We start from the raw sequence: 23,743 nt of genomic DNA on the forward strand, positions 1-23,743 counted from the left end.
AATCTGGTCCTAGTGCCTCTCCCCATGTATTAGGAGGTATCAGTTTCTTGCGCTGTTCCATCTGAGAACTGAGGAGGCACATTTTGTGGCGGATAATAGACTGAAGGATTCAATTGTGGTTTGTCTTTTCTTCCCCCAATTTTTATGGGATGGATGGTTCCTTTCAATGGAGTGCATAAACTATTATATATTGTTTTGAAAATGGGTTATCCTCACCTCATTACGATTGCACATATGCAACCATAGAAGGGCAACTGTGATGACCCAAGCCATTTAAAATAAAGATCATTAACTTTTTGAGGGGAAAAAAAATAGTTATTAACAACATACGCAATGGAATAGAAAGCTTACAATTGAAGGCCATTACTGAATCAAGCAAGATTGCCTCCCACTTACATAAGCCACGGTGAAAATTCAATCTCACAAAAATTAAATCATCAAGTTCACATTCTTAGTTGGATGTCTATTGCCGACATGAGCCTGCGAATCTTGTTTTCAGGGCAACTCAGTGTTTCCCATGACTCAAACTCCAGGATTAGAATAAATAATGAACAATCAAATTATGTGCAAGTTGAGCAAGATTATATTCATATTTGCCACCATTTTCGATTTTCCATTGCCTCAACAAGCTCATTTGCTAAGGATGCAAAATCTTCCGCCCCGCTTTGCAACTCTGCAGTTCGCCTGCTAATTTTCTGACAGAAGTAACAGAGAGATAGCCTGTTTAGAAAGGCAATCAGAACATACTACTGACACATGCCGATTTACAAGGACACAATTAGGTGAAAGTTCTCAAAATTAGTTACCAACTTAACCATGATATAGCTGTTGAAGTTGTGGAATTGTGCTCTAATATTCATTTGAAACTGCTGTTTCTTGTAAAACCAAACCTGTAATCTGAAACTACCTCGTTTGTCCTATATTTAGTGATAATTTTTTCATATATCCTCACTCTAGGCTTTGTATCATCAGGTTCACCTAACAATCTTTCTCTAGTTGTTCCCTTATCTGCAGTACCACAAGAATTTTTTTAATATGTGAAGTCCAAGTATGCATGAAGACAGGGAAAAAGAATGTCAAGTTTACCTTTCTTCATATGAGCTACTTCATGAGAGGAAGTGGCTACCACAGAATGTGTTTCATCTATTTCAATGTCATCTGTATCATTATAAACATTGGCGAGAGGTTGGACAGAACCTATATTTAGCTCTGCTACTTTCTCATCTTCTGTTACAGTAGGAGATGAATCTGGGAATGGGGGCTTCAAAAATATTCCCCCTAAATGAGTAAAACTGGACTTAGGAGCCACAGCATGGCTATCTTTCCTCACCTTAAAGCCTTTGACAATACCACCAAGAATCCCTGATGCATTGCCCTGCAGTGACAAAGATAAGATACGTAATCATAACTTTAAACAAAATAATAATTAAAGAAAATGGATCTGAATCCTTGAACCTGTTTTTTCTTCTGATTTGAACAGACAGTAATGGCTGCATCTGCAGCAGCTTCAAGAACTTTATCATGAAGACAAGACAAAGACTCCAGAAACCTAGAACAATGATAGTCTTTAGAATTTTGTTCCTAAACCAGATAAACTATTATGCTAAATTTTATACTCCATCACACTTCACAGCATGCTAAACAGACAGTGAGTGTACCTGACATCATTTTCAGCATCTAATTGATGGATAAAAGCCACTTCAGATCCATTTACCTATTTAACCTCAATAACAGACATATCACTTAGTAAGTCATAACTTATAAAAAACACGTAGATTCAAAGGGTTCTAGAATCAATATTTAATTTCAGAGGTGTAAGATGATCAAAGTATTGTTGAATATAGTTTACTAAGTCAGAACATCAATCCATAGTGTTTAAAAACTGGGTTTTTAAAAATTTTTGAAAATTCCAAGGAAACAATACCAGAGTTATCTGCCCATTATTTGCATTAATTTTCTTATCCATGTTTGCCTTGAAACTCCACCCCAGAATTGACATTAAAGAAGTCTCTTTCACCAATTTTAAATCAAACAAAGATCTAAATAGCAATAGAAAGTAACAATAAGAATCAATTGATGGTAAATATAGCTAATTGTATATGATATCATGTTCATGAGGGAGAAAACAAACTTTCTATTGCTAATTTTGAAATTTCAAAATTAGCAATTTTCCATCTACCTGATTTCATCTACTTTAGTCAATAAGAGAAATACTAAATTTTAATCAAAACTTTGAATTTTTTTGGTGCAAAGTGAGCACAAAAGGATGAGCTACCACATCTACCTGATTTCAACCACTCCAGACTGAAACAGTGACACCAGTCCACACAATTTTCCATCTTTGCTAAAGGTTGTGGTCCAACAGCAAGGTTTTGCATGCTTCACTTTATGAATGCTTTTTTTGTTTCCCTATAGAATCATATCATGCCAGAATGCAAACATAAGTGTAATATTATTGGAATTTTGAATTAAATAAAGGTAACAGGAACACCTGAATCATGGATTTTTTGGATTACAAGCGCAGTGAATCTTCACAACAAAGCAACACTAGGGCATCTGATAGTCTTTCTCCTGAACATTCAAATTCTAGAGAGGAGAGATGTTCAGTCTCTGGTGAATTAGTTTCAACTGAAGTAGCATCAGGCATTCGATCCGTTTTAGGGGTTGTTATTCTTGACAGACTGCACAGGCTGCTTTTCAGTGGTAAAGCCAGATACTGTGGTTTCCTCTGACATCAACAAAGTTTTAGAATTTTGTAATTAGATGCAATGAAATAAATAACATTTTAATGACTTCCTAGATGAAAATAGCACATACTTATAATTTACAAAGAAATTGCAGTTGCTTCTTTCTTCAAGTTCAATGGACGGGATCCTATCATGTTCCCAGTAGCAACGTCAATAATGCAAAGCTTCGCATCCTTGAGTAAGATGAAGATTACTTCATCTTCAAGATTGACTGTAATTTTTGTTTCTAAATGATTTGGGCTTTTCACAAAGCTGTGTTTATTACCATATTCTGACCAAATCATTGAAACAACAGGTGAGCTATAGCCAGAAGTGCTATCAGTGACGAACATTACAGATAAGAAATTTATATCAATCACAGCAACCTGAAATCCAAGTAACAGTTCAAAAATCAATCTGAACAAAAAACAGATATTGGCTACTCAATTACTTATAACAGCAAGCACATGCAAAATTAACAAGTGCTAAGAAAATTCTCACACGACCACATTCAAATCCCACAGCAAGTTTAGCTCCACTATTTGCAAACTGCTGGGCTCGAACAGGAGAATTGACAAGAGAAAAAACAGCTTTACAGTGAGTTCCTTTCCCTTCGGGCAACATGTGGACTGTGACAGAAGTTGAACAATGTTACTCCAAGAGAAAAAGACATCCCAAAAAGAAGTATATCAATATAAATTTAATAATGACAGAGATGAAATGATATTTTTCTGCAATAAATTGACCACAGAACAACTTTCAGACCTTATAAACAAAAAGAACAAGTAGAATACATTCACAATCAGTTGAATAGAGTTTGACAAAATCAGATAGAATAGTTGTCAAGAAGAAAGCCTTTCAAGTCTAGTATTAATTAAAACAATAATCTACACATCCCAAAATTTATCCCAAACTCTCATCTCAAGTGACTTGTAATCCTATATGGTGTTCAGATGCAAACAAAGTAGTGATATTGAATGAATATCTTCAAACTACATATTTGTTTCTAAACATCATACATCTTACCACGATATATTCAAAGATTAACTTATGCAAGAATCAAATTTTAAATTTTACTCTCAAATGATTATGGAAAATGCAGTAAACATAATAACCCAATCAAGTGTGACTGCACAGATACATCTATAACTTACCTTCATGTTTAGTTTCTGAGACGAAGTGAATATTCGTGTCGCCTGTGCTGCTATTGAGGTTATAAATACGAACCTGCAGAAGTGAAGATGACAGAAAGGTAAATATAGCAACAGATTACACTGTTTCAAAAAAATAATCCACCAACAATATTTCTGACCAGACTACATTCGTTGCCAACAACCAAAGTCGAATTTAGGAAAGAGAAATTCAAAGTTGATACTGGTGCACTAGAGCAAGCCACTTCTATACCTTGCACCTGCAAATAATAAGTTACTTGGTATGAAGAATGCGTTTTACCTCTGAGGACAAAATAATGGATGGAACTCTGACCTCTCCCTTTAGAACAAATATAGGTTTCAGGACAGTGTCTGTGGCATCCCATATCCGAACAATTCCATCCTGATAACCAGCCACATATACCTTATTGACAATGTGATCTCTAGTGACAAACAACTGACTGGGTAAACCCCCAATAAAAGGCCACTTAATTTCGCCAGCCAGGATAGGTGAGGAGCTAAGTTTCATGAGAGAGGCTACAGAAGCATATACGAAAAAGATGTGGATTCAGTAAAACAAATTTAACAGACAACTATATCAGATAAAATAGTTAATCATGAATGACTGAAATCAATACCTCTGACAGACCTTTTGATGAGTTTCCACCCATGCTAAATGCACTAAAATTTGCTGCAGTCATTACTGGATCAACTGTAGGTATCACCCCAGGATATTCAACCGCAAAGACAGATGGTTTTGTTTCTTGTTGAGACAGAGAGGCAGACAGACCAGCACCATCATAAAGATGCAGTTGCCCAGGACTTGTTAATACATAAAGATCAGCTTTGTGATGACCCCCTTTCGCCCCAAAAGCTGGTAACAAAATCATGTCTACGAAAGTGCCCCTGAGTGTAAGGTCTATGCGGCCAACACATCTTAAAGCATCCATCCTAGATGACCATTCAAGACTCAAAACCTGTAATAGCCAGATCAAGTAATAAGAGCAACTAAATATACCACGTTTACATTTTGCCATACTAGATAGACTGACAGATAACACCAATATCATTACTAAAAGTTTTAGAAACTAAATATACCAAGTTTACATTTTAAACAATTAACAAGGGAAAAAAGACAATTATACATGAAATGTTTGGGTGAAAAAGGGATGAATAATCTAAATACTTAGTATTTGAGTAACATTGCATTAATCTTTAAAAAATGATTCATCTTCCTAAGAATTGTATTTTATTTTTTTCAGTAATATATCAATGAAATGATTCATCTTCCTAATAATTGTATTTCATTTTTTTCAATAATATATCAATGAATGATAAATTTACAACTATCTACATGATACTAAACCTTTTGAAAATATATAATTATGTCTTCAAAATCGTTTATATTTTGCATAACCTTTATCCACTAGACACCATAAAACATACGCACTGTAAGAACTTCTTCAGATCCTATTTCAGCACCACCATAGACAAAAAGTCGCCCATTACTGTTATTACAAGATTCATTGTCAACGGACCAATGAAAGACAATAATAGGGAGTCTCTTTTTAACAAATGTTAATTCTAGCTTAACAACGTCGTTGCTTGATCCTATTTGTTGACCTTTAGTAGGGCCAAAATTTGATGTATTCCAAAACAAGATGTCTCCATCTATGTACCCGATTGCAAGAATGAACCCATTTGATGATGCCCAACAAAGAAAATTTATTTCTTTTTCTTGTTGATGATGCTCAAGTATACTGTCAGAAAGATTAGAATCCAATTCACTCGGATAATCAACGACTCCATTCTTCAATTGGAGAACCTTATCACCTCCAACAAAAGAAATTTTAGGTTCAGAAACATCCCAATAAATCATCAACCCATTCTCATATGCAATTAGTACTCTGCAAAAATTATATAACAGAATCAGAAAGAGAGAAAAAAAAAACAGTTCTTTTTTTTTTAAAAAAAAAGCTTTTCTAATATAGTATTGTTTGATACGCCATATAACCTCAGTGCTATATCATGTTCGCAAGGGATTAACCATATTATACATTTATAGCGCCAAAGAGCTACTGTAATACAGAGCATAACATAAATGTATACTATATTTCGAAACGAAATAAAATAAATGTATACTATATTTCGAATTGTTCATCACTATTCTTGTACCGAATAAGTTATTTAATGCTATAAGTTGTATCTTGAGTTTGAGAGAGAAAGCATTTATTCTCCACCTCATTTTACAAAATACTTCAATTAGTACAGGCAAGAAATATATATATGCCAATTCTTTATTTTTTTCATATATTTATTTATTCAAGTTAATTTCTTCAGTTTTTAACTTGGAGAGCAAGCAAGGAGCTGTAGAGAATTGAGGTCAAATTACTTGCAAAAGCAAAACAAGGATGGATTATTGACAAATGGAAACCTTAAATAAAGCTGTTTAGTTGATTACAAACAAAAACAATCATAGAGGAAAGTTAGTAGGATGAAAGATTGATCTTAATTAATAATTTGTTTTATTTGGAAAACAATGGCAGCAGATTGCTGTTGACTGCATACTCTATTGCAAAATGGATCAGCAGGTATAAGAGATTATAACTGTCACACTTTACAGCATGGATTGGAGAGCATAGATATAGAAGCATCACATTACATCCAATGATAAATATCCCTTTTTGGTGCCATTCTTGTTTGTGGATTTCTCACCTCCATCTCCTTTTTTTCCAAACGGATATTGGTAACTTTCTAATCAAATTAAAACATAAAATCGATCAACGGTCAGGATATTCTCTAATTTTAATGCTAATCTTGACCGTTTAATCCATTTTAAAGTTTTTTCAATCTGAAAATAACGTACGGATGTGATATGCCTAAACTTGCGTGCCCGAGCCAAATAGTTTCTTTTATATCCACTGCGAGTTCACTTTCGGAAACCTCAGTCGCACTATGACGCTTCAATCCTTCAAACCTCAAGGTTTTGCTTCTTCTCCTTTCTTTCGTAACTGTTTAGATCTGACGATCAATTCCTATTAGCTTCGTTTACATTATCCATTTGATTCAGTCTGTTATTTTTTTCCTTTTACTAAGTTCATTTGGATCATAACTGAAAGTCTGAAACGAATTGGATTGATTCGATTGTTGCTAGATGTAGTTTTATAAGCTGAAACTGAAATAATCCAATTCTAATTTGGATATAGAGTTATAATCCATGAAATTAATAAGTCAATATTTGGAGTTAATGATTAGGTTTAATTGAAAGCGATCAAGAAATGTGAGGTCAGAGTGAAACCCCTCAACTTGTTACAGCAACTGTTTTTTTTTAAATCTTTTGCTTTTATGGTGTTGTTTAAGTGGAATTGTGACTGTATTTACTCGTTAGCTGTTGATTCAATCAATTGTTTAATCTTCAATTTCTCACAGATGATGCCAAGAAAAGTTCAAGGAGTTCTTATTTTAATTTACCACCATTGGATGTTTCCATTGCATTCCCTCAAGCAACTCCAGCTGCCAAGTTCCCACCTTCTGGTAAGAGTGATGAGCAAATTACACTTCGCTGTAGCCATACTAGAGACTCGTACTTGCTCTGTGGTTTGTATGGATTATAAGTTTAGGTTTTTGAGTTGCTATGGTGACATTATTATATTAATTTTTTCTTATCTTTATTGTGAGTAAATTTAGATGACACCATAATATTTATTTGCTCTTCAATACCAGGAGCATTCATTTTTCACTTGTTAGATAGGTTTTTTCTTGCACAGGAAGCACTAAATTATTTTGCTAACTTTATTTGTTTCCTAGGCGCTATCAAGACCTCTATACTTACCATTTATTTTCATGTCTTTGGTGTTTGAACGTTACAGTATCGGACTATTTTCAGTTTAATGACCTCTTGACTTCTGAAGAGGTGGCTATTAGACAGAAAGTAAGAGAGTGTATGGAAAAAGAAATAGCTCCAATAATGGCAGAGGTATCTTTTTCCTACTTTTCTTTGAAAGATAATGATGACTGTTTTTTATGTAGCTTATGCTTTGATTATTATATAATACATTGATGGGCATATGAATAAAAGGACTGATTTATATTTTCTTTAATGTCAGTACTGGGAGAAGGCAGAGTTTCCATTTCATGTTGTTCCAAAGCTTGGTGCTCTTCATATTGCTGGCGGCACAATCAAGGTGATTTATATATGTCTGTTAGTTTTGTTTAATTGTTCCATTTCGGAGGGGAAAGAGGCAGTGATTATATTGGGCTGATTCTGACGCAGGGTTATGGATGTCCCGGTATGTCCATTACTGGATCTGCATTTTCTGTGGCAGAAATAGCTAGAGTTGATGCTAGTTGCTCCACCTTCATTTTGGTCCATTCCTCTCTAGGCATGCTTACTATTGGTGAGAGCTTTATATAACTTCAGTCCTCAAATAATTTGTTACTAGCTGGCGCATGTTTCTTATTTTTCTTTTTCTTTCTTGGTCAAATACTCGATGTTGTTATAAAATTTTGGCCTTGAATAACTCCTCTGAACTCTCATTATTTCAAGGATAGCACTATGTGGGTCAGAAGCACAGAAACAGAAATATTTACCTTCTTTGGCACAGTTAAAAACTATAGCGTGTTGGGTAGGTAGCTGTTTTTGTAATGCATGTTATCTAAAAACTGAAGTTTTTGCTAAAGTGAGCTATCCTAATATGTTCCTGAACATTTTAAGGCTTTGACTGAACCTGATTATGGAAGTGATGCAAGTGCTTTGAAAACAACTGCAACAAAGGTGCAAGCTTTCAACCTCTCACATCCTTCTCTTGGTTTCAATAATGTCTTCATAAAATCAACTTTGAAATTCTAAGTTTTATGTGTGTTATGTTCTTGCTATCTCTTTTCTTGATCAGGTAGAAGGAGGGTGGGTACTTGAGGGCCAAAAGCGTTGGATAGGAAATAGTACCTTTGCAGATGTGTTGATTATTTTTGCAAGGAATTCTACAACTAACCAAATAAATGGGTATGTTAGAATTATATGATATCTAGGCTCATTGTAATGATTAAAATGGTGGAAGTTTATTTAAAATGCATTTAAGCTGTTTCAGTTATCATAACATGCACACTCAAACAAATGCTTCACCTTGCTTGTGTCCTTTTTGTATTCCACTTGGTAACCAAGTACACATACAAAAGATAATGGAAGTCTGCAATGTTTACAATATGTTGTATTGAATAGCTCTCACTTAGGGTTGGATTCGAGCCGAGCCGAGCTTGAGCTTGGCTCGATTTGCACAAAATTGAGCTTGAGCTCAGGCTCATCGAGCTCACTTCAAATAAGTTCAAGCTTGGCTCGTTTCAAAAGAGTCAAGCTCAAGTTCGGCTCAAGCTCGAGTTTTTAACTAACTCGTTATTAAAACGACGTTATTTTAATACATATTGGTCAAAACAATGTCGTTTTGTATCAAATTTTTTAGCTCACGAGCTTGACGAGCTAAACGTTTTAAAGCTTGAGCTTGAACTTGAAAACTTTGAAGTTTCAGGCTCGAACTCGTTTGAGTTTAGCTTGTTTTGGGCTCGTTTGAGCCGAGCTCGAGCTCGAATCCAGCTTTACTCTTTATAGTGTACAAGGATAGGGTAATTGACTTTTATGGGTACGAAGTACAACCACCTTGAAGAAGACACAGTATGCTATTGAAGATGAGACACCAAAAACAACAGCATATAAATGACTCTTGGCCTGTATCACCCACCCATTATTATTAGGAAAGGTACAGGGCACTTAAGCTACTAGTAAAGAAGATAATATGGTAACTTATTTACACATAGATCAATGGCCAACAATAAATCAGGCCACTGTTTGAAACTGACAAATTTCATATAACTATCAATTAAGAAGTACTTCCTGTTCCTGGTGAATCAAAGTTCCCCTCATGATTCTGGAACTACTTTCACTAGAAACCACCAAATAATTAGAATTTTATCGACGAACCAATCTACGTAGAATATTTTGAGTAAGCAAATTAGGCAAAGACCCAAAATTCTCTTCCTTTCTATTCAGAGCTTTTATATGACTACCAATTGAGAAATACTTCATTAAGCATGTTGAAGTTTTTTAATATGAGGAACTGGAACTGGAAGATGTGGTGAAGGATGTGTGATTTCAGGAATTTTTATATTGGGTTTAGCATTTGTGGTAGAATTTTAATCCCCTACATCTATATTGCTATCATGATGCTCCTCTTACTCTCATTTTTAACCTGATTAGTCCTTATATTTGATCATAGATATTGGCATGATTTTACATGTTTAGTGCTTGTGCTTTAATGTTTCAGTTATATTGTGAAGAAGAATGCTCCTGGATTAACAGCTACAAAAATAGAAAACAAAATTGGTCTGCGGATGGTTCAAAATGGAGATATTCTATTGAAGAAAGTCTTCGTACCTGATGAGGACAGATTACCTGGAGTCAATTCTTTTCAGGATACGAGCAAGGTAATGTTCAAGAGAATTTTCTTGAACAATAGTCTCTTACTGTATATTTTCTTTTTTTATTTGATCAATCATCATCTAGACAAGAATTAGATCTTAATTGTGGTTTTAAAAGAAAAATATCTCCTTTGGCTGTTAAGAAGTTGAATATGCAGAAACTAGAATCCTGCATGTGAAACTGGCAGCTTAGGGACACCTTTGTACAGAACATACTATTGTTATCCACTTGAAAGTCTAGGAAACCTTCAAAAATCAATCAGTTGAAATTCACTAATTTATTACAGCCAGCACCTACGTGCTCCTATCAAATCTAATGGCCAATGATAGAAATTAAAAACTCTGAGTTCTTGTTAAATTATAACAATTTCACTCTGTCAATAACTTCCTGGAGGCAATATAGAAAACGATTAAGAGCTTGTCTATAAATCCTGGATAACATTTTTCTCCCTGAATTGCAATTTGTTGGTCATTGACCATGGGTAGTAATGCCAATTTTGACAAGCAGTGTTGAGTAATTAGTCTGGTGCACGGTGTACTTGGTAAGTTATAAATTACTTAGCTTGGTAATTTTAGTTTATTGGCGATCTCATGTGGATTTTGGAGTCATTAAATCTGACTTTCATATTACTGACTGAAAGCAACATATATAATATGTAGCTGAAGATAATTTATTGTCCAATTTTCCATTTTTACCACTTGACATAAAGATTTGTTATTTCACTGGATCACCACTCTGCAAGTTTTATGTCCATAAAACTTAGTAGTTAATTTCAGCAATGCTGGTTGAAACTTTGCTTACAGTTTGACTCTCTTCAAAATATTATGTCTGTCTTAAATTCACATTTCTGACTATCCTGCCACTTATATAAATGCTGCTGTATCAATAAAGGTTCTGGCTGTTTCACGCGTGATGGTTGCTTGGCAACCTATCGGTATATCAATGGGTGTGTATGATATGTGTTACAGGTATGACACTATACCTTTTACTTCTCCTGTATGCTAATTTATTTCAAGGTTATGGTATGACCCTTTTGAAATTTATGGGACTAAAGGTATCTGAAAGAGAGGAAACAGTTTGGTGCGCCATTGGCTGCTTACCAAATCAACCAACAGAAACTTGTTCATATGCTGGGTAATGTACAAGCCATGTTTCTCATTGGTTTACGCCTTTGTAAATTGTATGAAAGCGGTAAGATGACCCCAGGTCATGCCAGCTTGGGAAAGGTACGATGAGTTGAAAGCCCTGTAATAAATTTGATTTTCTCCAATGTTTTCTAGCCCTGACAAAATATATTATTTTCAGTCATGGATCACTGCAAGGGCTAGGGAAACAGTTGCTCTTGGACGTGAGTTACTTGGTGGCAATGGAATTTTGGCTGATTTTCTAGTTGCAAAGGTTTCATTCTTGTATCTTTACAGCAATGGAATTTTAGCTGATTTTCTATTTTTTTTTTCCACAAAAAAGAGTATACCTATTGAATCACAATTGATAAATTAGTTGTTCACTTGGTTTTTAATAACAGTTTATTTATTTAACTGTTGTAATTGAATGACATTGCAGGCATTCTGTGATTTGGAGCCCATTTACACATATGAAGGCACTTACGACATCAACAGCTTGGTAACAGGTAGGGAAATTACTGGTTTTGCAAGTTTCAAGGCGCCTACACAGCGAAGCCGTAGCCGCCTTTGAGTTGATGGTAATTCTCTTTCACCGTATCTAATCTGTTGCCTGATAAGCAGTATCTGTGTTCATGACTGAGAAACCTGTGCAATCCAATAAGGGTAAAATCAAATAATTTATACATTCTTGTCCTGTCTCGTGTATCTATGACTATGACTAATAAACCTTTGTATTTTAATTGAGGCTACCGCCTCATCATGCTTGTCGGAGTGCATAAGATTGGTGATGAGAGTGCTATTGTGTTTTTAACATACCTGCAATTAGTTCGAAGTCAGCTCAAAATATATGGTACCGCTTATAGAGAACACGTTTTAATTAAATTGTAATATATCAAATCCAAGTCGGCTAATATTTAGTTATGGATCACTGCAAGGGCTAGGGAAACGGTAGCTGTTACATTCATCATACCTAATTGAATTAGATCTTGCCCTCAAGTATTTTAGGTACCTATTAAAACATTAACGGCCCTGAGGCTAATAACGACCCATAGGCTCTAGAAGTAATAGTATAATCGAAATTGTCGGTCCAGGGTATGAATATGATGTCTTCTCTTGAGAAAAATATCACAGTTGCTCGGCTAAAACGGGCTGATGTATCTTCAATTTGTCAAATTTTTGCCATCAAAATGTTTCTCTAGAAGAAGTGTGAAAATCGAATCTAACATAGGTGGGATTGTGAAGGGAAGTCAATGCTTTGTTTTTCGCGGTCAACAATTAATAAAATCTTTTGTACTGAAAACAGAACTTCATTTAGGGGTGGGCGCTGAGCTGACTCTAAACGCCCCTCAGTTCAATTTTAGCTTAAATAAAAGATAGGAGAGTTCAAGTTTGGTTTAAGTTTATTAAACCAAGCTCTAAAATAGCTCGAGTTTGATTCGATTTTTAAGTTTAAAGTTTGAAATTTAATTTGAATTAGTGGTTTAAATGCGAATTTATAATTTAGATTTATAATTTAAATTCTTGAATCATTGATAAAACAATATTGTTTTATCAAATAATTGACAAAATAACAATTGTTTGATTTAATTCAAATTGAATCACAAATCGGGGTCAAACAGAATCAAACTACTTTCTTACTCGCAAGTTTGACTCAATCTTAAAAATGAGTAAACCCTTGTGACTCAAACTTGACATGTATTTGAGTTTAACAAATTTGAATCAAATCGAATTTAATTGAGTTAGCTTTTAAGATTGAACCGATTTGGTTTATATTTAGCTCAACATTGATCAGATTGCGCATGAATTTAGAGTATTGATGGATTCAAATTGATTTAATTCAAGCACAAATCTACGCTTGATTTGTTTAAACTCAAGTTTGGTTAAGAGTTCATCTCACTAATGATTTTTTTTTCGACGACTATTTTTCTTTTTCTCTGATGACTCTTCTCTTTCTCTCATGTAACTATTTACCTGCTCTAATGAACTTGAGTTTTAAACTAACTATTCTAGATTCAAACTAAGTTCGAGTAAACTTGAAATTGAAATTGATCATTCTATATTTAAACCAAGCTCGAACTAGCGTATACTTGGACTTGTTTGGAACCCACACTTGTAAGAATATTCAATTTGTTATATTTTAGCAAGTTCATGAGAAATTCGTGAATGAAGTTAGGGTTAGAGTCAAATTAAGTTGATTTAGTCACGAAAATTAGCTCAACTCAGTTTGACTTAAATAGTCAAGAGAGTCAATTAACTGAATTAAATTTGAGTTAAAAGTTTAACTTAATCCAGCTTACAAGCTAAGGAATAGTATAATTCAATTCAAACTTAATTTATGTCTCAATTCAAATTATATCAAACAATTATTAAAATAACATTATTTTATTTATTATTGAGTAAAATAATATTGTTTTATCAATAAACCACAAACTTAAACCATAAAATTGAGTCACAAATATGAATTCGAATTAAATTAAATCAAATTATTTTTTATTCGAATAAAACTCGAGTCATCTTTAATTTTAACTTGTTAAACTCAAATTAAAATCAAATTAAATCAATTTTTTTATTTAAACTGAATTTGATTTAAAAAATGTTCAAATTTGGTTTAATTCAGACCTACTCCTAGTTCAATGAGCCAAGGAGAGGTTGAACAAATAAGGCTCACAAACTGGCCAAAATTGCGTAAAGAGCTCACCCGCTTAGTGTTCAAAATTCCTTTTCAATATTTTTAGGGCAAAGGACTTTCTCCTACACAAGTTTACTGCAAATATACTCTCATCTATGAAATTTTAAAAACTCAAATATTTATTTTTAAATTTTTGTTTAAATTTTTTATTAGAGTTAAAAGTAAAAAGTCTTATTTACCAATAACATTAAAAAATATATAATTTTGTCTCATTTCTTCTTCTCCCTCAAGTTTTAAAAATTAATATTTTACTCAACTTTAATTTTGAAAAATGACTTTCCCACCCCCCCCAAAACCCTAGGGTTTTTTTTCCTTTCTAACCACCATCTCCATTATTTTCTACCTTCGATGATCTTCCTTATTGGCAAACCAAAAAGAGATGATAAAGAGAAACGTCTCATCTCTTCATCGAGAAAGAGACAATGACACATCTCGTCTCTTCATCTCCATCAACTTTGTCCACCCAAGAAGGAGATGACCAAAGAGAAGAAAGTGATGGAGACGATGGTCATTGTCATCACCGTCGTTAGAGAGAAGAAAACTCTAGAAACGTAGAGAGAAAAAAATCATTTTTCAAATTGAGATTAAGATAAAATGTCAGTTTTCAATACTTCAAAACGAAATTGAGATAAATTATATTTTTTTTAATATTACTCATAAAATGATAGATAGTTTTACCTTTAAATACAAAATTCTAATAAAAATTGGATGATAAATAAGTATTTAGGTTTTTGAAATTTTGTAATTGAGAGTTTGTATTTACATTAAACCTGGGGCCAAAATAAGTCTTTTGTCCTTTTTGTTATTTGCATGCCCCTTCTAAAGCTAACCTCACCTAATTGTTAGACGGCAATTCAATCTGTGTTTCTGGTCTGTCACCTTCTGTCTGCAACCCCCAACTCCCAATCCTAAGCTGAAGCCGAGTTGCCGCTGCCAAAAACCGCACATTCTGCACCGGATTTAATATCTCCACCACCTTCGTAGCCGTCTTCGTCCTCAAGAAATCAGCACTCACCACTAATGAATCCACGGACGACCGGAGACTTTGCATCACATTTTGCCTCGCCGAAATCTCGCCGTCAACAAACTTCCCCAACGCCATGCTAACTCCGTTATCTGGAGAGCCGTCACGCTCTCCTAAATTTTGGCCAACTCATCGTTGAGAAATTTTCCTCTATCCGAGTTTCCCCCTTCAAACTATTCATCCTCTGGTTTTGCTCCCGAGTTAAATCAGTCATGAGGTCGTTTACGAGACAGAAGGCGAGAGCTGGCTTGAAACCTGCGATCCAAAAGAAGGTTTTTTCGAAGGTCGGACAAAATGACAAAGAAGATGTTTAGAAGGGAACCAGAATACCACTTCAATCCAAATGATTGAAATTACTTTATTCAACTATCATTCAGCTTTTAATTGGTCTTTTATACAAAGATTTTAAGGAAAATACAAAAGTGATCCACTTTTAAGAATATAGGTTTTATGTTCTTACTAGCTCCATGATTACGAAACCATGAGACAAATATAAGTAATACAAAATTCTTTGAAATGGAAGGAAGAAAACAAATTATGAAGTACTCACAAGTTTGATCTATCTTTTCTTGAAGCCGTACTTCTTACGTTCATGGAAGAGGTCTGTTCTGGCACTTCCCAAATTGACAATTTTGGGAGACCCATCTCTGTCTTTCTCCAGCTGAGTGCACTCTTTACAGTAATACGCATCTGAAATCCCTTGACCTCCACACACAACACACCGACCCTGGAATGATCCATAGTTGCATTTATCACATACCCGCACAAGAGTGCAAGGCCTTACTAAAGAATCACAAATCACACACTTACCCTCATGCTTCTCGCACAGCCGTCCGATGGCTATTCCGTGTTGCTTCCTGCACATTATCAGATCTGGATTATGCTTTGCCATCCTCAGACTCAATCTCTGTAAGTCTTGTCATCTACCTCTCATCTTATTCTCTTATAAATAATCCATGACTCTGCTGTCAGTAAAGTTATAGCCACTTAAAATAATAGAGGCTTTCTCCCCAAGTAATAATAAGTAGTCTTGTTCAACAAGAAAAGTTGGATGGTCAATGTAAGTGGGCTACTCATCTACCGCTTTAAGGCATAGCAGCCGCTTAAAATAATAATATAGGCTTTTCTCCCTTTGTGTAACGTGTGATATTCCGAATCCTGCAAATAGAGGTGGCAAAATAAACACAGCAGGGTAATTAATTAAAATAAATAAAATTTTAAGCGTTTATATGTTTTTAGACCATCCTATAAAAGTTTTACCAAAATAAGTAAACTGTATTTTTTTTACCCTTTTTACCCTTATATTGAAAAATCAAGTAAAAATATTTTTTCTGAGAATGTGCGTCGGTTTATGGTGGTTACGATGGTGGCTAGGGATTTTACACTGAAACCCTAAATATGTCGAATTATGTGTATGGATATTTTTGAATGTTTCGAACGCTTAAAATGATGTAGTTTCAATGTTAAGAATGTCTGGAAGTATAGCCGTTGAGAGATAAAAGCGCATAAATTTACAGTGCTGCGTAAACTGCGCAAATCGCGCAAACACTGTTTACACGGCGCAAACCTGTTCACATCGCGCAAACACTGATTACATTGCGCAAAAGTAGATATCATAGTCTGTGAACAGTATTTTTTGCGCGATTTTGCAAGCAGTTTGTGAGATGTGAGTAGTATTTGCACAGCACTGTTCAAAGTTTGTGTGACACTGTTCACAGTTTCCTTGACACTGTTCACTTTTTGCGCTTTTGTCTCTCAACAGCTACACTTCTAGGCATCCATTAACATCGAAACTACATCATTTTAAGCGTTCGAAACATTCAAAAACATTCATATACATTCGACATATTTAGGGTTTCACTGTAAAATCCCTAGCTACCATCGTTACCGCCATAAACCGACGCATATTCTCAGAAAAAATATTTTTACTTGGTTTTTCAACATAAGGGTAAAAAGGGTAAAAAAATACGGTTTACTTATTTTGGTAAAACTTTTCTAGGGTAGTCTAAAAACGTATAAACGCTTAAAATTTTGCTTATTTTAATTAATTACCTAAACAGCATCACTAAATAGATAATAAGTTAATATTAAATTGAGTTATCAAAATAGAATTTAAATTTGAAATAGACTTATTTAAGTCAAATAATATTTTCAAATTAAATGGTAGATTTAAACTAAACTATCTTAGATCGAATCTATCCTAATTGAAGGCTTTAATACAATCTAACGAAGCCTGCACAATCAAGGTCTAAAACAGAACTGGCGAGACTTCAGCACTCAGTCCAACCCAGACCAAAGTATACAGATATTGTTGTCCATTTCTCCACGCTTTCGAAGAAAACAAGCCACTAAAATTCACTTCTCTATGCGAAAATAATTTAATAAAAGAAATAGAAATCAATAGCGCCACTGTATTTGAGCTTTTCTAAAGAAAGAGATGTACGTTGATGGACTGATGTAGACGTTACTGTCAATCTTCCAAATAGCAAAGCTGATGCCACTGGCAGATGCTGCAACATGCAGTGATGAATGAGGCAATTTAAGACACTTCTGTTCTTCTATTCATTTGTCTTTAGAGGCTGTTTCTTAGACGACAACTGAAACATTTCGAGTGCCACAATTGTGGTACAATAAGTTCATTCTTACAATCTGAATAATACTGTAAGGCATTGATACATACAGAGAATGATTCGAGTCCATTAAGCTGGAATGGTGAAGGATTATTTCTGTTGGCAGTATAGTGGCCACTTATAAGATCCAATGCATCCTGAAGGCTAAAAGGGATAATAGGAAAAACAAAGGAAATAAGAATTTCATTTAACAAATGTTTCAGCTTCAGAATGAAATGAAAGCCGTGGCTCCCTTTCATTTTATGAGCGGTATGTTATGATAACAATAATAATAATTATAAAAAGATGAAGAGATGGCTTACCTGCTGAACTCCATCATGGAAATTATTCCTTCTCTAATTAGTCCAGATACAGTCTGTTTTCCATATTTGCAGTATCAGACATACAAATTGGATCACAAATTGGGACACATATAGACAGACAGATGGTTCTTAAGGCATATGACCATTTTACACTTACCTAACCAGGTCTCTTTTCAGGGCATCAGTCCCAGCTGTTAGCTCATACAGGTTTTTAAGAGAATAAGTGAGGCAAAATAGTGAAATTTTCATTTCTAAGACATGAATAAATAGAGTTACAAATGTAAATAGCTCTTACAACAATTTATGTAGAATTAACTTCTAAAACCATAATTCCTACCGCCACTAAACCCATTACACTACAACCATTATTGCATAAATTAACTACGCAAACCATAACTCTTACAACTATTATAACATATCAATTACTTAACCATAAAGTAAACTTAAACTTCACCGTGAGTTACATTTTTATTAAAATTAAATAACAGCGAAGTATCATAACTTTAACACCAACATATTCAAGGCTTTATCTCATCAGCATGCTCAGCACACACTGATGCAAGTAAGATGCCTAGAAATCACCATGAATTCAACTACTGACTAAGGAAGGAAGACTGAAACGATAATATAAAAAATATTACATAGAAGCTCTGAATTTATCATAATCTTCATTAAACATAGAAATGCACTCAGTGGGAGTTAGCTCCCCAGTGCTTTGCAACTGTAAACTTAAAGGATTCTGAGCAAGGTAACTCTGTATATAAATTTGAAAATAGAAAAAAAGGAAAAGCCGGATAGCATAAATTTACAGCACGTTTTCCTTTAAAATCTGGCATTCACCATTTGGCATCAGTAAATCACAATAATGATTTTGCACATACCTGGGTAACATTTGTTCGATCAAGGCAACTAATACAGTTAGATCTAATGACACGTTTCTGCTCCTGTATTATGGTCCCTTCTGCATCTACGACTATCTGCTCAGCCGGAATGGTAATGGTTAGAAATGAGTATCAAGGATAATCGCATACCTGGGCGATGGCATCATTTTTCAATCAAAGTTCATATACAAAATTTTATTTGCTTTAGTTACCCTTGTTTTCAAATTCCTCCAAGATTTGATAATAAAGAATGTGTAGATTATCGAAGTTTGAGTTGCCAGTGCCACAAATGTGATGGAAGTCGAATGAAACATATCTGCAATAGATGCATACAAGTGGTGAAATGAATAGACCAGAGTTGTATGAAGCAACAAAGGTCCTTGAACATTCAGAAACAGGTAGAATTGCAGTCCACAAAAATGCTATCCTAGATAATGAAGAGCAAGTAGCTACAAGTAGAAATGAATTTCAGTTCATACTCAAAAAAGCCATAATGTAATATACAATGAGCTTCCGATAGACTATGTTATCAGAAAACACATCTCAACAAAGTTATATAATTGTATCAGTCTCACACGAACTTGACTATTCTCTGACTGAAGCTTAATTTCCAGAAATTTCGTTTTCTTTCCCCTCTTTTTCTAGGAAACTAAACCGAAAGTTGGTCAAACCATATTTCAAAAAAAAAAAACAAAACAAAACTGTAACCGTTAAGCAGGTGTATATTCTCATCACTGCGGTCCATTGAGAAGCCTTGATCAGCAGATTCGAGAGATTTTATCTCGTTCTTGTGCTTAAATTCGAGCAATTCCATATGCTCATAGAACTTGCACTTAGGAAATTTGATTGTTCATTCATCGGTGAAAGGTGTTAACAACTCATGAGGAAAACAAAGTTAATTTTTAATTTTAATAACGACTTAACATTTATAATTTTTTTTTCTATTAAAATTCTCCAATTTTCTTATTAAAAGGATCAAACTTTCAATTTTTTTTTTAAAAATAAATTACCTTTTTAATATTTTCTATTTACACTACAAAACAAATAAAATTAAGATTACTTAATTTATTTTGTTTTAAAAATAAAATAGTTAGTTTTTTCAAAAAATATTTGAAAGTGTACTGGTTTTAATAATTATAATTGTTGTTTAAATTACGGTATAGGAATAGAGAATATGCTAAGTTTTGTTGCCAAACAATCCAAATATTATAACATTCAATATTTTATACAAATAATATGTGCCACCAAAACAAATTAAATTTTTGATCAAATGAATTCAAAATTTATATTTAATAAATTAATTAAAATGTTTAAAATTTTTTTTTTTTTATATTGATTTAAACAGTAATCCACCATTAAATCTCAACCATCCGATGCCCGGGTCAGAAAACAATACACAAAACTTCTATTGCTGACCTAAACAGTCAGCTGTGAACTCTATTCCCACATAAGTAGTCCTTATATCTTACACAACATCCACCACTGGCCTAAACAATCAACTCTCTTCCTGCTGCCTCTTTCAAAAACATAAATTCAAAAATCTACTACTTTTTGAACAATCCTCCAATCTCACCCTTCTCATGCATGGAGGAGAGGATATCACACCCTCCAACCAATTCTCCATTCAGGAAAATTTGTGGAAATGTTGGCCAATTACTATACTTCTTTAGTGTCTCCCTCAAACCATAGTTATACTCTTCGTCAAGGACATCCACACTTTCATAATCCACTCCTTCACTTTCAAGAATGCCAACTACTCTCTGCGAGAATCCACACATTGGTGCACTTCTTGATCCCTTTATAAAGGCCACCACCTTGTTCTCCTTTACTAACTTATCGATGAGCTCCTCAAGTGGAACTGTCAGCTGGACATGATGACCAGGCGTAAGACGAAGATCAGGTTTTTTCTTCTTGGGAGGCTGCCGAACCCAAATGGTGTTCCCTGATTCATTGCCTGGTGGGACTTTCCCGGTGGCTTGTATGTATTCTTCCATCCATGACTTCCAAGTTTGGGTTAAAACTGTTCTATCAGGTTCATCTACCACCCCAACCTACAAAAAAAGTTTAAATGATAACACTAAATGTAGCCAAGTGCTCTCGCCGAAATCTCATAATGTATACACAAACTTCAAAATTCACAATTCATAATTTACATTAAATATAAACATCACCTTATCTTTGCCCTCTAATTTTATTAATCTAATTACACAACATGTATTACCTTGGTCATATACTAACCACTACCATTTTATGTCAAACACATTCCAAGGCAAGAACCCACTCACAAGCAGAATTCCAAAACATAAAACTCATTCAAACGAAAAAATCTTTTCACCCAACTCACTGAACTCTCACATAAATAATCCTCATTGATTCTCTTTTAATTTTCAGGTAAATAAGTCCTAGGTAAATTTCATTTACAGCCAACCCTATGCTTTCTAATCAATTTTACCATGCTTGAGAGGTTTATATTAGAAAATTTACTGATGTGGTTAATATTAATAATAATTTTGAATTAACTAGTAAACAAGACACCACAAACAACTCCATAAGTTATGATCCGGTTCAATGTAGACTTTTTGGATTATTAAACCTTTAATGGGAGGGTTCAAGGTCCAATAATCTTCAATGTCAGGTCCCTCGGAAACCCTAACAACTTTACCAATTGAAAGCCAAGGTTTCAGGAGAGGAAGGTCATTCACCCTAACACAGAGGTCTCCAAAGTGGAAAACCAATCCCTGCATTCAGGCGATTTTCACCTAACACATAGACTTTAAACAGATGGCTCAATCAAACTTTTATATTATCATTGAAGTAGTTAATTATTCAATATTCTATTAGCCATAGGTGAATTCAATTGAATTGTAGATTAATGTTAAAGTTTATAAATTATTTCTATAACTATTTAATGATATCCCTTCAATACGCAAATTTCTAAATTGTGATTCATACCCCTGAAAATTCTAAGTCAAAATTATATATATATATATATATGCACACTGTATCATCTATGAAGCATCTATACGCAGCTGTTTGATAAAATATACGTACCTTCACGGAGCCGCATAACTCCGGTACGGATTTCAAATGAGCCAGTAAGCTAGCAGCAATGTTCCGTGAAATACCAATGAATTGAAGCTCATCGTTTTTATCATAAACGGCGTAAACGCCCGACTCTGATGGCAATTTCTCATTGAACTCTTCAGAAGTTAACGGCACGGCGAGTAACCCCGTCTCCGAGAGGGTTTTGACAGCTGCAACGACGATTAGAGAGCGAGGTTTAATTGTATTTCTGTAGGATTTAGAAGAAATCGCAGATAGGTGGACAGTGGATCTAAAGCGTGAATAACATGAAAGATTGGGGGCATATTGGGGGTAATAAGAAGAGAATAAACGAAGTGAAGAGAAGGTTTGAAGGAGAGAGAGATTGGTTGTGCTTGTGGCCATTGAGCTTGAGACGGAGAAAGGGGGGTTGGGTAAGCTATGGCAGTCTTTCACAGATATTTGTTGTTATTGCTTGCTGCTGCTCCATACTTGGAAGAGAAATTACAAATCAGCGTGTCAACTGGATCGGGCTTTTGTTATAAATGGGCCCAACAGACTAATCTCGGAGTCCAACGGTAGAGTTTAAGCTCAGCTCAATATCAGATGATTGATTTAAGATTGGACTCATATTTTTTAATATAATGAACGATAAATTAAAAAGGGCAAAGAATCGTCAGTGAAACGAGTCTTGATGTGGTGATATTAACAAGCTCGAGATCGATGATTTAATTATTTATACAGTTTAAATTTAACTTATTCAATTTAATCACGATTCAATCCTACTCGAGGTCATATCATATGGCATACACCCATACATTTTTTTAACAAAACTAAAAAGATTCTATTCCGCCACACGCATAGTTTACGAAGCGAAGAACAGAAAAAATTAATTATTTGATGCTCTTCAAGAAGTTTGAAAATAAAAATAAAAAAAAAACTTGGCTTGTATCAGATTGCACCTAAGTTAGTGCAATTCTAGTATAATCTAACTAAATCATTTGTGACTACTCAAAATCAAATATTAAAATTATTAAGATAATACGGTATTGTGTTAGAAACATTTTTATTAATAATTGAAAGAGTAAAAACATGTAATTTCTCCAAACTTTGGGTCAAAAATAGTAATTTTCTCACTTGTGAATCACTATCGCAATTAAAGGCTATGTTAGTGTCACATTCATTTTGACAAGCTCAAGAGCATTAACAATCAATGAATATGATTCATATTATTATTATTTTTTTTTAAAAAGAAAAAAAGAAAAAAAGAAGTTCAATGACAGGTTAAAAAAATGAGATTCCATATATGTGAATCATAATGTAACGTATAGAATTTTAGGTTAAATTTATGTTCTAAAGCGATCCAATTTTCAAGCTGCTTTGTATATTTAATGTAAGTCCATCTCAATTTTCAAACTTTAAATCTATCATGTCAATATTAAATACCACAATCTCTTTTTGAACGTATAAGCTTAATTAATTTAATGTAGTATTAATTGTAACAATTGAATTGATTCATCTCATTTTTTGTTTGGACAAGAAACTCCATTTAACCAAGTTTGATTATCAAATTTATTTATTTAAACTTTGAGGAGACTACTCTAACAATATTTTACTTGAATTTAGTGAGTTGGCAAACCCACCAAACCAATCATCCTGAAACTTGAGGTGAGCTCAAAGTTTGGCCAGGCCAGGGTAATGTAAA

General features: G+C 34.1%; 4 protein-coding genes across 6 annotated transcripts; 1 reads left to right on the top strand and 3 right to left on the bottom strand.

Annotated features, from left to right (window-relative positions):
• Positions 1-334: 334 nt before the first annotated feature.
• On the bottom strand, positions 335-5,886 carry LOC123222619. Its single transcript, XM_044645476.1, has 16 exons — positions 5,882-5,886; positions 5,328-5,784; positions 4,527-4,854; positions 4,212-4,414; positions 4,039-4,137; positions 3,881-3,953; positions 3,228-3,355; positions 2,840-3,112; positions 2,549-2,728; positions 2,285-2,409; positions 1,925-2,039; positions 1,664-1,714; positions 1,456-1,581; positions 1,198-1,375; positions 1,087-1,158; positions 335-1,008 (listed from the first exon to the last, which is right to left on the bottom strand). The coding sequence occupies exons 1-16, from the start codon at positions 5,884-5,886 to the stop codon at positions 857-859; spliced, it is 2,565 nt and encodes an 854-aa protein (XP_044501411.1). The 3' UTR covers positions 335-856.
• An 825-nt stretch (positions 5,887-6,711) lies between these two features.
• LOC123228072 (acyl-coenzyme A oxidase 4, peroxisomal) lies at positions 6,712-12,261 on the top strand. Of its 2 annotated transcripts, none has more exons than XM_044653276.1 (13): positions 6,712-6,860; positions 7,307-7,474; positions 7,747-7,853; positions 7,984-8,061; positions 8,151-8,274; positions 8,429-8,502; positions 8,592-8,651; positions 8,770-8,879; positions 10,192-10,351; positions 11,238-11,314; positions 11,401-11,572; positions 11,652-11,744; positions 11,910-12,261. In XM_044653276.1, exons 1-13 carry the CDS (start codon positions 6,833-6,835, stop codon positions 12,039-12,041), a joined length of 1,383 nt encoding a protein of 460 aa, XP_044509211.1. In that variant the 5' UTR covers positions 6,712-6,832; the 3' UTR covers positions 12,042-12,261. The 2 variants fall into 2 exon arrangements, with proteins under 2 accessions (XP_044509211.1, XP_044509217.1); XM_044653282.1 differs by having other exon boundaries at positions 6,713-6,860; positions 7,307-7,411.
• Positions 12,262-14,863: 2,602 nt separating this feature from the next.
• Positions 14,864-18,461, bottom strand: LOC123214700 (PHD finger-like domain-containing protein 5A). 2 transcript variants are annotated; one of them, XR_006501872.1, is made up of 5 exons: positions 18,116-18,461; positions 17,627-17,957; positions 15,994-16,341; positions 15,734-15,910; positions 14,864-15,438 (listed from the first exon to the last, which is right to left on the bottom strand). XR_006501872.1 is itself a non-coding variant. In XM_044634651.1 (4 exons), the coding sequence occupies exon 3, from the start codon at positions 16,073-16,075 to the stop codon at positions 15,743-15,745; it is 333 nt and encodes a 110-aa protein (XP_044490586.1). In that variant the 5' UTR covers positions 16,076-16,341; positions 17,627-17,957; positions 18,116-18,182; the 3' UTR covers positions 14,864-15,438; positions 15,734-15,742. The 2 variants fall into 2 exon arrangements, 1 of the variants encoding a protein (XP_044490586.1); XM_044634651.1 differs by having other exon boundaries at positions 15,734-16,341; positions 18,116-18,182.
• A 1,836-nt stretch (positions 18,462-20,297) lies between these two features.
• On the bottom strand, positions 20,298-22,514 carry LOC123194632 (bifunctional monothiol glutaredoxin-S16, chloroplastic-like). Its single transcript, XM_044607948.1, has 2 exons — positions 22,048-22,514; positions 20,298-21,047 (listed from the first exon to the last, which is right to left on the bottom strand). The coding sequence occupies exons 1-2, from the start codon at positions 22,441-22,443 to the stop codon at positions 20,541-20,543; spliced, it is 903 nt and encodes a 300-aa protein (XP_044463883.1). The 5' UTR covers positions 22,444-22,514; the 3' UTR covers positions 20,298-20,540.
• Between the last annotated feature and the right edge of the window lie 1,229 nt (positions 22,515-23,743).

The sequence above is a fragment of the Mangifera indica genome, chromosome 1 (assembly GCF_011075055.1).
Source record: "Mangifera indica cultivar Alphonso chromosome 1, CATAS_Mindica_2.1, whole genome shotgun sequence".
In the NCBI taxonomy this organism is placed as follows: Eukaryota; Viridiplantae; Streptophyta; class Magnoliopsida; order Sapindales; family Anacardiaceae; genus Mangifera; species Mangifera indica.

Bases quoted from the DNA above. Each gene is read 5' to 3' on its own strand.
- LOC123214700 (XM_044634651.1), bottom strand. From the start codon at position 16,075: ATGGCAAAGCATAATCCAGATCTGATAATGTGCAGGAAGCAACACGGA.
- LOC123228072 (XM_044653276.1), top strand. From the start codon at position 6,833: ATGACGCTTCAATCCTTCAAACCTCAAG. The intron at 8,880-10,191 runs GTATGTTAGAAT...TTAATGTTTCAG, and splicing joins ACAACTAACCAAATAAATGG to TTATATTGTGAAGAAGAATG. The intron at 11,573-11,651 runs GTACGATGAGTT...TATTATTTTCAG, and splicing joins GTCATGCCAGCTTGGGAAAG to TCATGGATCACTGCAAGGGC.
- LOC123194632 (XM_044607948.1), bottom strand. From the start codon at position 22,443: ATGGCCACAAGCACAACCAATCTCTCTCTCCTTCAAACCTTCTCTTCA. The intron at 21,048-22,047 runs GTACGTATATTT...CTTTTTTTGTAG, and splicing joins AGTTATGCGGCTCCGTGAAG to GTTGGGGTGGTAGATGAACC.
- LOC123222619 (XM_044645476.1), bottom strand. The intron at 2,729-2,839 runs GCAATTTCTTTG...TGTTGATGTCAG, and splicing joins ACTTGAAGAAAGAAGCAACT to AGGAAACCACAGTATCTGGC. The intron at 2,410-2,548 runs GTGTTGCTTTGT...ATGATTCTATAG, and splicing joins AAAGACTATCAGATGCCCTA to GGAAACAAAAAAAGCATTCA.